A 12,122-nucleotide genomic window follows, 5' to 3' on the forward strand; every position below is an offset into this window, starting at 1 on the left:
GTGGTATATTTGCATATGTATTGTTAGGTATTTGTGTTCAATTCCTCATATTACTTTTTACTTGCCACTTATTTTGTATGCATGTTTCCATGGTCAACCTAATTCATAATTCAAATAAAATAGTATTTCACCTATTTTATGCTATTGTTTATCAGTGTTCTCCTTAGTGTTGGATGCTTTGGTTATTTTCAATTATTGCCTATTATATAGAGTTCTTCTGCTCATTTTGCTCAAATTATATTTTTGTTTGTATGAATTCCATGGGGTATATTTTTCAAAGTGAGATGATTAGATAAAAGAGTGGTGACAGCTTTATAGTTCGTGTTGCTTATTACAGTATTACTTTCCAGAGACCCTGAACCAATATACAACCCCACAGCGGGGTAGGGCATGCTGGTTTTCCCGCACCTTGGCTAAGATGTAATTTTATCATTCCAGCCTCTTTTTGCTAGTTTGAAATGTGTATAGCGCCTCTTCAGAGATATTTTATTTTGAAGTTAAGTTATACAAAGCAATTTTTTTCCATGTGGGATGATTCACTATTTTCCCTTTAAGGACAAACAATTCATCTCCACATTTGACAGTTTTGAAGGGACAGGCTTAATTTCCTTTTGTAGAATTGATCCTGTAGGGATAGGAAATAGGATCCGCGTTAGGGACTGGGGCAGGCTCGACGTGTCGGGGAAGATCAGTTGCATAGCTCTGAACTAGGAAACAAACGGAGAACTGCAGCAGAAACGCCAACTGACCCTGTTTAAGAAGGACTGGAGAGCAGAGATGTTCTGATTTCATGGTGAAAATAGTCTTGGGGCTTTGGCATAGGACGACAGATTGCTGCAAAAGGAAAGCAAGAACCTATCCTTCCTGCCATTCTTTGATTCTCTTACAATGCCACTTCCTCTCCTGAACATTTCCAGATATCCTCATTTCAGGTAGAGCCCTCTGGTCTAGGACAGGAAGGGTTTTTAAATGGCCATGAAACTAAAAAATGTTATTTGAGAGGAGCTGGAGGCAGAAGTCTCAGGAGCAGTCAGTCACGGCTGTGAAAAAAGTCAGCTCCATCACAGAAAAGGGCCTTGTGCTTGGTTGTCTCAGCCCTATGTGACTAAGGTCATCTTCTTAAGTAAGCAGATAAGTGGTCACCGTGCTGGTTTGGTTTCCTGTGATGCCAAACCCAAGATACTGTGTTGCTTATGCAAGACGGGGCTTTTGTTTTGGACAGTGGTCTAATTTATTGATTTTTAAAAAATTGGTGACTAGCTTGTAATGAAAATCATCCTATTGAGCACTTGGAATCAATTCTGAAGGGTTTCCTCCATTCCTTGCTGTTATGCTAAATTTGGTAATTTTTGACTTAATTCTTGTGTCAGTAGAATAGTTACACACACACATCTGTATCTATATCTATGACCATCAGTTTTATTTAGAAATAATTCACATACCACATTCACTCATTTAACATGTACAATTCAATAATTCTTAATCTAGTCACCGAGTTGTGAATCCATCGCCACGATCAATTTTAGAACACTTTTATCACTGCGGAAAGAAACCCCATTCCCATTAGCAGTTGCTCTCCATTTGCCTCCAATGCCCCCAGCCCTAGGCAACCACTAATCTACTTTCTGTCTCTATAGATTTGCCTGTCCTGGACATTTTGTATAAGGAATCATACAATATGTGGTCTTTTGGTTTAGCTTCTTTCACTTAGCATAATGTTTTCAAGGTTCATCCATATCGTGGTATATATCGGTCCTTCTCTCCTTTTTTATTGCTGAATAATATTTCATTGTGTGATATACCACATTTTGTTTAGCCATTCATCAGTTGATACACATTTGGGTTGTCTCCACTTTTTGGCTATTATGAATAAAGCTGCTATGAACATTCATGTGTAAATTTTTGTGTGGGAGTATGTTTTCGTTTCTCTTGGATGTCTACCTAGGAGTGGAATTGCTGGAATATATGGGAACTCTATGTTTAACTTTTTGAGGAACTGCCAGACTGTTTTCCAGAGTAGCTGCATAATTTTACAGTCCTTCCAATAAAGTATGATGCCCCAGTTTCTCTACGTCCTCACCACACTTGTCATTGCCTATCTTTTGTGTTGTAGCCATCCTGGTGGTTGTGAAGTGGTATCTCATGCAGTTTTGATTTGCATTTCCCTGATGGATAATAGCTTACTCCTTATCCTAGTATTTTCTTACACTTAAAAAAAAATTAAATAAGGCAAATGTCTCAGGAAATTAAGGAGTACAATTAGTATGGGCTGCTTTAACTTCCTCTGGGATCTCATGCATCACTGCATCATAATATAAGGGGCCACCACTGGCATGATTGTGCTCCAGTCATTTTCTTCCATTCTTGTATCCATTCATCATTCAGAATTCTGGGAAGGAGAGAGAATTGTCCTGTGTTGGGTTATGTGCCCTCCCCTTTGACCCGTAGTTATGCCTAGTCAGCGTACAACGTGAATGTGTGAATCCTGAAAGGAAATTGAAGTGCTCTTGGGTTGGGAGAATGGATGCCACAGTTGGGACCAGAATAGGTTTCCTGCCTCTCACCACATTGCCAAGTTTGGGAGCCAAGCAGACAATGTCAGAAACCTCATCGTGGGCCGGCCCGGTGGCACAGCGGTTAAGTGTGCACGGTCTGCTTCTTGGTGGCCCAGAGTTCGTCGCTTCAGGTCCCGGGTGCAGACATGGCACCCCTTGGCAAAAGCCATGCTGTGGTAGGCGTCCCACATATAAAGTAGAGGAAGTTGGGCATGGATGTTAGCTCAGGGCCAGTCTTCCTCAGCAAAAAGAGGGGGATTGGCAGTAGTTAGCTCCGGGCTAATCTTCCTCAAAAAAATAAAATAAAATAAAAAAAGAAATCTCATCACACAGGGTAGTTAGTAACTATGCCCTAGCACACAGTATAGTGGAGGAAATATAATGATTTACTTACAATATTTAAATTTTATATTTTAAAATTATAATTTTTAAAATTTATATAGCCCTTTGTTGGGTACACAGCATGTTTCAAATATATGATCTCATTTGATCTTCAATAATCTGTTAGTTTCTAGCTATACTCTATAGTGGCCTCATTGTGGTTTAAATATTCTTGGGCACTAGCCTAAGAATCCAACCACCAACAACTGATTTAATGAAAATATGTGTTCTGAGTTCCTAACAAATGAGAGCCCAAAAGTCAATCTGCTTCTAAGCCAGGGAGTCCCTGGTCAGCAGCTCATGCCAGCAGGTGTGAGTACACAATGGAGAACGACTTTCATGTGCCCGGTTCCTGGCTACCAGGGATGTTAACTGTGGGCCCAGCAGTATCAATACGGGTGACTCAAAGGATCACTCCGCTAGGAGCAGTTTGGAAAAAACACAGTCCTTGGAACTCCAGGTAGCATCTAAGGTGCCTGCGAGGAGGTAGAAGTGTTCATATAACATCCTCTAGCATTTCCTGTTACAGCAGGCAGCCAACCAGAAGGGTCCAATTGCTTAAAATGAGAATGGCTGCATCAAAATGGCAGCTCAGGGTTTAAAGGACTCTAGTCAGAGACCAGATGTCCTCATGCAGAGCAATGCCTCTGAATGGCCTGGAAAGAAGGAGTCAAGTGCCCTGGATCTTTTCCTTGGATCTCAAACTCTTCCTTTTCCTCATGTTGGGCAAGAACCAGGATTGTAGGCATCCCAGCATCCATGAACTTCTCAAGAGTATATATGATCAGACAAAAGCTTCAGTGTCCACTCACAGGCCACTGAAAACATTTTAGTCAGTTCTGCCAATCGCCAGCCAAGGCATAAGTTTTATAACATGGTGTCAAAGATGGTATCTGTAATTGTGATGATTTCTTAAAATAACCGCTTCATTTAGATTTTTCTATTTTAACCCCAGGTATTCTTCAGCGGAAGTAAGGAAACAGTTTACTCTGCCGCCAAATCTTGGCCAGTACCATCGACAGAGCATAAGTACCTCTGGCTTCCCCTCTCTTCAACTAGTAAGTATGAGTTGCGGGTTTGCTTAGAGAATGGTCAAGTGCAGAAGTACCCAGGGTATGCTTTGCCTCCTAATTCTCCTTACATCTTCCCACTGCCACCTTACCCCTCCAGCCACCAGTTCTTAGCTCTGTGACTGCTTTTTGACATTAGCCAATTTCCCTCTCTCCCTCCCTCAACTAGGGCTCAGAGTGCAAAGTGGACCTCCACGGGTGGTGGTTCTGAAGTCTCTGGACTTAGTGAACTTCCAGGCTACTTGATTTCACCCAAATTATGGTTCATATTTGGGGGACGGGGGAAGGATTAGCCTGGAACCTTACTACCATTTGTAACATGCTTTTATTGGAAAACTGTATTCCAAAATCTGAAAAGCCAAGTTACAAACCTTAATTTTTTTAAATCGTTTTCTTGGAAGCGTAATTTACATGCAATAAAATTCACTCATTTTCAGTGTACGGTTTGATGAATTTGGCCATTTATAGTCATTTAACCTTTACTCCATCAAGACATAGAGCAATCTCTTTGCTCTAAAAAGCCCCATCACACCACTTTGCAGTCATCTCCTCTCCCAACCTGAGCCCCTAGCCCTGGGCAACCACTTTTGTCATCATAATTTTGCCTTATCTGGAACTTCATGTAATTGGAATCAGACAGTACAAACCTTCATTTTTAAAACACACTCTCTTTTTTAAGTTGAAGATTGTGTACATTTTTATATTAACTGCAGTTGTCGAGCGTGCATCTATGTATTATATGATTTGAGGATTAAATGCCAGAATATGTCAAGTGGGATAAATCTGACTTAAATGAGATGGTTTGTAAAACCAGAAGTGGGTATTTACTTCCTTTGTGAGAGAGCTTACGGCCTCCACTGTACTCACTTCCTCACGCTAGCACAGCGATACTTTCTTGCTTGTTCTAGTGGTTATCTGGAGGAGTTAGGTTATTTTTTGTTTCTCACTTATTACTTCAAAACCACTTCTGCTCTTAGAAATTCTGTAACCTTCCACTCGGTTTCCTGTAGCCGCCATTTTGACTCCTGTAACAATTTACACGCCGTGTAACTGTGTATCTTTTAAAGGTATGTTTATTGGAGTAATTTGTGATTATTTCAGTAGGATAATTTGGGTGTTGTGTCAGTGATGAAACAGTAGTCCTAAAAAATGTATAGAACCTTTTACTGCAAGACGCAACTTGCGATGACATTCATCAAAAAATATTTATGACTTCGGTGGCTTGCTAGACTGCACTTTTTATGTATACTTTCTTGTCTGTGTCAAAATTGCAGATTATAATAAAGCACATCAAGTGCATAATGTCCATGCTTTCAGAGATATTAGATAAGCTTTAAACCATGAGGATTAGGTGTGCTTTTTGGTTTAATTTGGTGCTAATATACATTTCATTGAAAACAAAAAAAAATTATTTTTACATTTCTGACTCAAATTGTATTCCAAAATCTGCGCAATTCAGTTAAAAAGTTACTGGATACACTTTTATATCTTGAACAAGAAGGGGAGGCGTGGTTGGCTTCTTTCTAAGTTAAGATTGTGGCTTTCTGCAGTAGCTGTCTGGAGAAATAGTGTGGACATCGTTATTCAGAGGCTTTAAGGAAGTTTAGCCAGCAAGCTTTAACCCCTTCTCTGCACGCCAGCTTTGACCTTAATGCCGCAGGCTTAAATTTCTGCAGGAGAAATCTTTTTTTTTTTTAAGTTACAAAAAAAAAAATTGTTTAATATTTTCAGGTGTTCTTTTGGTAGTTACGCTGCCTCATCAGTGGGTTTTGACAAAAGTGAGTTTTGGTGAATTATTTCCTTAGCTAGGTAGTTAAGTTAACATGTGGCTTAACTTCCAATTTTCTAACAGAAGGTATCAAAGTAACAAAAATATTTAACTACATAAAAATCACGTGTTCCTATCGGTCATAATTTATTCCTGGTTCTATCTGCAAATGAATACCCTTTAAAATATATTGCTCCTGGTTGTTCCAGTTTAGTTTTCTGAATATCTTTTCCCAGATCTCTTTTCCAGCTTCAGCACAGTCTACTGCCCCTGTTCCTTCTCTTTAATTGATGGAAGAGCAGGAGGCGTGAGGGAGCCAAGAGGCCTGAATTCATTTCTCCTTTTTTTTAACGGATGGTCTGCTTAGGAAATCACCCTAGTGTTTACCTGCTTGTCATGTTGTAACCTCAGAATGAAGTGGCCGTTCTTTCCCTTGTGTCGTCTTCCCGGTTGAAGGTTCCTCCAACAGAAATCATCAATTTACATGGTGATTTCCCTCTACCTTACAAAAAATTATTTCATTTCGTAGAAAGATAATGGGAGAGGAGTAGTTTATCATCTAAAGACTCTCAACCTGAAGCAGCTTTATAAAACTTTTTTTCATTGAGAAGCCATACACTGTTCATTGTATTATTTTGGACAATTAAAAAATAAGATTAAGAGCATTTTGACCTTTGTTTCTCTTACCTTTGTTTATATAACCACCGTTTCAACAACTCCACATGCTGATACAAATGATTGTTTAATTTTTAAAAATATTTAATTGATGCCAAGTTATTTAAAACCCAATCCATTGTAAGTTTGTCGTTGTTTTGTGAGAGGTAAGAACTTGAAGTCAGATGGATCTCTGGTGAAGCATGACTGCCACTTATTAGGCGTATAATTTGAGGCAAGTTACTTAACCTTTATGAAGGCTTTAGTTTCTTCATTTGCAATATTGGCATAATAATGCTACCCCATTAGGGTTAGTAAATAATGATGTAGTAGTTGCTGGGTAAATAGTGGCTAAGGTTGCTGTCTATGTATTTGGCACTATGGAGACGCTGTGGGAGGTTAAAAGGAGATGGGAGGTATTGAGTCTGGTAGGTGTTCAGAAGAGAGAAAGATCCATTTTATAATAGTAGGTAAAGGCTTCGTAGAGAAGGCTTAGAAGACCTGAGAATGTTCTTGGCCCTAGCTACCCATCAGATCGCCCAGGACCTTTAGAAACATACCTGTTGCCAGGTCCACCGTAGAACAATTAAATCAAAATCCTAGAGATGGGGCCCAGGCATTAGTATGTGAAAGTTCCCTGGGCTTTTATCATATGGTCCAGGTTGAGGATCCTTTAAAGAGCCTACATAGGTAGAAGTATTCCAAATAGTAGGAAGAACATACAGAAAGGTAAAATTTCTTTTGTTGTTCTGGTTGCTCTGAATTTCAGAAAGTGTGGTAAGCAAGGACCACTCGCTAACTCTATGGACGGAACCTTATGTAAATATAGTGGCTTCTGTCATAAATCTGATAAATCAAATGAGAGGAAGGGTGTGTTTGATTTTGTTTTGTTTTGTTTTGTTGGGTGTTTGTTTTTTAACTCTAATTGTAAATGTTAGTGTGGTGATTGTATATACATGCATTTTCAAAACAGAGAAAATATCCATAAATTTTGCATTTTTGAAGAGGATTCACCATTTACGGTTGGTTTTTTAGACATGATGACAGAATGTCTTCGGCCTATTTGACATTCCTGTCAGAGTCCTTTGTGACCAGTGCCAGAGAGAGTGGCCTTGTATGTAGAATCGCCCATTGGCCTTGGCATTTTCCACTGCCACAGCCAGTGCACAGATTGGCCAGACAATGTCAACAATGCATGGTTGCAATGCCAGAAAATGCCCTCCCCTGATGCCAACCACATACCTAGGTAAACAAGTCTACATTTGATGTCGTCATTAAAATGAAACTGTAAAACACTAAAACTATTTTCTGAGTATTCAAAGTAGAAAGGGGAGTGAAACATACAAGAGAAGAAAGTGTTGGGAATCTATGCCTTGAGGTAGAAGGGAGGATTTGAAACACTGTGCACATGGTTAATAACCTTAATATACATTTTTATAGAGGGAAAAATCCTATTTTTAAAGATGAGAATGGAAAAGTTTGAAGTGAAATGGAATGAACCAGCTGGACCATAACGGCTCTGGCTGAAGAGAAGGATGTAAAAAGCCACATCCTGGATATGTACCAAATGCCATGGTTACATGACATGTTTTTATGTAACATTTACGTAAAAAAAAAAAAAGAAGAAGAAGAAGTAGTCTCATACCTTAGAAAGCATTCATTTTTGCTGTGTTTAAGCTTCTGTGAAGTAAAGTAACCTTTTTCTTTTACCACTAAGGATAATCTAAATGGCAGATCACTTGATATATGTGGTCCTCTTATTTTTCTGATTCTATTGTTCTTTTGTGTTTCCATCTTTCAAAGAGTTGGGCTATTCGTAGGTTTCACTGATTTCACTGGAGGAGACATGATGGAAAATGAAGATCTCAACATAGCTTTCATGCAAATTCACAGTGGAAGATAAAATAAAGTGTGGCACCCTGCATGCAGAGCAGGAGTTTTGTTACTGTCATTGTAAAGCGGGGGAATCAAATACATCTTGGTAAAAAGAGATTGATGGCCATGATGGCATGTCAGCATTTTCCACTCAGTGGCATCAGTAGAAGATTGCCACTGGTGGAAGCAGGGAAGTGTTGTTTAATCTAAGCCATGAAGTACTTTGAAATCACTGAAGCCAGAAGGATCTTACTGTCTTCAGCTCTGCTATATTTAAATAATGGAGAGCTGAGAGGATTGTCTTAACCATTCATTTGTTCAAGAAATATGTATTGGGTCTCATTCTATACCAGGAACTGCTCTAGGAGATGTGGATATAGTAGTGAGTATAACAAAGGGTCTAGCCTCATGGAACTTACATTCTGGATTGCAAGACATCGACAAATAGGTGAATGTAGACTATATCAAGGGGTAGTAAGTGCTTTGAAGAATGAAACTGGGGAAGGGAATAGAGAGTGACACAGAAGAGGGCCTATGGGGTCATCTATGGAGGCTTCTATCTGGAAAGGAGACACTTGGGCAGAATTCTGAATGAACTTGACAGGTATGTGAAGGAAGAGTATTCCAGTCAGAAGGAACAGCCATTGCAAAGTCTTCAAGGCAAGAATGTGTTGCACGCTCCAGAAACAGCGAGGAAGTGGAGTGTGAGCTGAGCAGAGTGGGTAATAGGAGATGAGACCGTAAGAAAGCAGGGCTTGGTCATAGACCTCAGAGATCACGGAAGAACTTTGGCTCTTAGTCTGATTAAGATGGAAAGCCACTGGAAGCACAGGCCCAGCATGCTGTGACTTGTTGTAAAGATTGCTTACAGGGTCCTTTTTATAAGGCTCACTGATGCTGCTATGTGGAGAATAGACTGGACTAGGGAGGGCAGTTAGGAAGTTGTCATAATAACTCAGGAAGGTAGGGTGGTGCTTTGGTATAGGGTGGTGGCAGTAGAGGAGGTGAGAAATGGTTGGATTCTGGATATATTTCAGAAGTAAAGTGGATAGGATTTTCTGATGGGTAATATGTAGGGTGTAAGAGAAAGAGAGAAATCAACATTGACTCCAAAGTGTTTGCCCTGGGCAGCCAGTGGGATGGAATTGCCACTTGCCGAAACGTGGAGACTTGGAAGATACGAGAAGAGCAGACTGGCAGGAAAATTGAGTTTGTCTTGAATTTATGTTTGAGTGGCCTATCAGATCACCAAGTGGTGATGTTGAGGTATAATTGGAAAAATCAACCTGCATTTCAGGGCAAAAGTTCAGGGCTGCAGATATGAATTTGTAATAAAAAAAAAAAAAGAGAGAGAGAGAGAAGGTATTCAGAGCCTAGGCATGGATGAGATCATCTAGGAGTAAATTCAGATTGAGAAGAGAAGATCTTTTAGGACTAAACCCTGGGACACTGCATAGAAGGAGGAGAGCCTAGAAAAAGTGATGTTCCGAAGATGGAGTGACCAACTGTTCCAATCTGCCCTAGACTGAGGGGTTTCCTGGTATGTGGACTTTTAGAGACAGAGACACACGGGGACAGCTGGTCAGCTTCCAAGTGAAGAAAGTGCTTCAAGGAAGAGGAAGTGATTAACTGTGTCCAAAATGCTATACATAAAGCAAGACTGAGCAACAGCCATTGAATTTGGCAACGTGGAGGTCTTGGGTGATTTTGACAAGACTTCTATTGTGAACAGCCACGTAGATTTGAGAACCACCCCCCCCCCCCTCCATAGGGGTAACAGTGTACGAGGGTACAAGACCAGTGCAGGTCCTTTGTAATTACCTGTGTGATTTGGGTCAAGTCATTTAACCTTTCTGTTTTTCAATATCCTTATTTGCCAAATGTTGTCCAGATTTGTTGTTTTAATCTGCCACCAGCATGCTACCTCCACACTACACTGTGCTAGAGCCACAGAGATTAATTTTAAACAGATATGTTTCTGATACTGTAGGAATTTTCTATTTCAGAACAAATCTAATCCTACTCTATGTCAGAACTAGCCTTTGATGTGCATTAGGAGTCAAGGAAAAGCTCAAACTCCATTAATTAAAAAATGAATATTTGACTGTGAATAAGCTTTTAGGGTATGTATAATCTTGTTGTGTATTTCTCATCTTCTGTTGACCATGCCTCTGAAAAAAATAGCTAGAAAGAAAGACAGCACAAATCTTCACTAGAGAAGGGTTGAAAAACTGGTTGAGGGCTGCAACTGTGTCTCCTCAGCCTAGTGCTGGACTGATGTAGGACCCCAGTGAGTATTTGTTGGATGAATGAAAGTAGGTGTATTCGTGTGGGTTCAACCAGAGCAGCAGAGCCAGTAAGTGATACTTATGCATGCATATTAAGGAATTGATTACAGGGAATTGGCTGACCCCCTGGTGGTGGCTGGCTAAGCAAGCCTGAAGTCCGCAGGGCAATCAGGAAGGCACGATCACAAGCAAGCTGGAACCCCAGGGGCATGAGCTGGAGCTTAGAGTCTCTGAACTTGGAGAAAGCCTCCACTTCTTCAATAAGGCATCCAACTGATGAAGTCAGGCCACCCAGGATAATTTCTGTTTTGATTAACTTAAAGTCAACTGATTAGGGACTTTAATTACATTGATAATATCCCTTCACAGCAACACCTAAATTAGTGTTTGGTTGTATCAATAGAAGGTGTGTGTGTACTATAAAATAACTGCAGCCTCCCTTCCATCCTCCAACTCTGGCAAGAGAAAACTCTTGTAGCCCACCTTGTCTGGAAGCATGCTAGGAAGGGAATTCAGGAGTGTGGTTCAGCCCAGCTAAATTGACACACCGCAAAACCATCACCATAGATAAAGCCTGGTTTAGGATAATTTGCAGTCTTAACTTTTGGGGTTTTTTAAAAGGAGTTTTTAAATTTTTTGATTATTTGGGGTTTTTCTTACATTGTTTTTAACAAATGATAAACACAATGTGATGATACATGGTATAAAGTGAACTTCTTAAAATTACTTTGGATCATACCATTTAAAGTAGTCTTCAGTCTCCACTGACTAGGAGACCACATGTAGCTCAGCAGCAGAGAAAATAAAGTAGTTAATTTTTATGTTTGGCTTCTAAGTGCCCAAGGGCCCAAGTCCTGCATTAGGGACTGACCTTAGGACATGCCCCCACCCCATTCCCAAACTTCATTCCCTGACGAAATGCAGTGCCACTGTCACTCTCTTCAGTATTTGTTTTCTCCCTTTGCTTGTCGCTCAGTGGGCACAGTGTGTGTTTGTGTGTGTTGATTCCCTCGTAATAAAACCTGCTCTTGAGATTAAGACTTCAGATAGTTTAGAGAACAGAAATCTTTTTTGGTTCCTGGTTGTTATTTGAATTTGCAAAAGGAACAACTTGCTTGGAGGCCAGGTTAACAGTAGTTGGAGTCTCCACCCACTTGCCAACGGCAAAGCAAGACTAGTTTACATCATATTTGGAATGAACAGTTTCCTCCCTTCTTGGTCTCAGTATAGAAAGTGTAGAAGAGACTAATTATTACAAGCCAGCTTGTGTGTAGCGCTAGAACCATACCCGCTATTATTACAGTTTGCATTTGTAATCCATTCAGTCCTGAAATAGATTCAGACCTCAAGCATTTACGACTTTGTGATCAATTGTGTATATTGCACCAGGCATATTGCTGCACAATTAGTACACAGTGATGATACTGTGTTCTTTATCATAGCTCCACCTCCAAAGGTAGCATTGAATGTGGCAAATTCACCATCTCATGGTTGACTAGAGATCCATGGAAAGATGCATGGGAGTAGCTAC

The 12,122-nt window shown here is 40.1% G+C and overlaps 1 protein-coding gene across 3 annotated transcripts in view; it reads left to right on the plus strand.

Annotated features, from left to right (window-relative positions):
• The window catches only part of DOCK8 (dedicator of cytokinesis 8), a 200,742-nt gene that overhangs the window by 35,423 nt on the left and 153,197 nt on the right, over window positions 1-12,122 (plus strand). For 2 of the 3 annotated variants that reach the window (XM_014846768.3, XM_044757028.2), the window contains exon 2: window positions 3,892-3,994. In XM_014846768.3, the coding sequence (XP_014702254.2) occupies window positions 3,892-3,994 (103 nt within the window). Of the gene's footprint in view, window positions 1-3,891; window positions 3,995-4,887; window positions 5,074-12,122 lie in introns of those variants that run through there. The other variant, XM_014846769.3, reaches the window with a different exon arrangement.

Source organism: Equus asinus, chromosome 23 (genome assembly GCF_041296235.1).
Source record: "Equus asinus isolate D_3611 breed Donkey chromosome 23, EquAss-T2T_v2, whole genome shotgun sequence".
Classification (NCBI taxonomy): domain Eukaryota; kingdom Metazoa; phylum Chordata; class Mammalia; order Perissodactyla; family Equidae; genus Equus; species Equus asinus.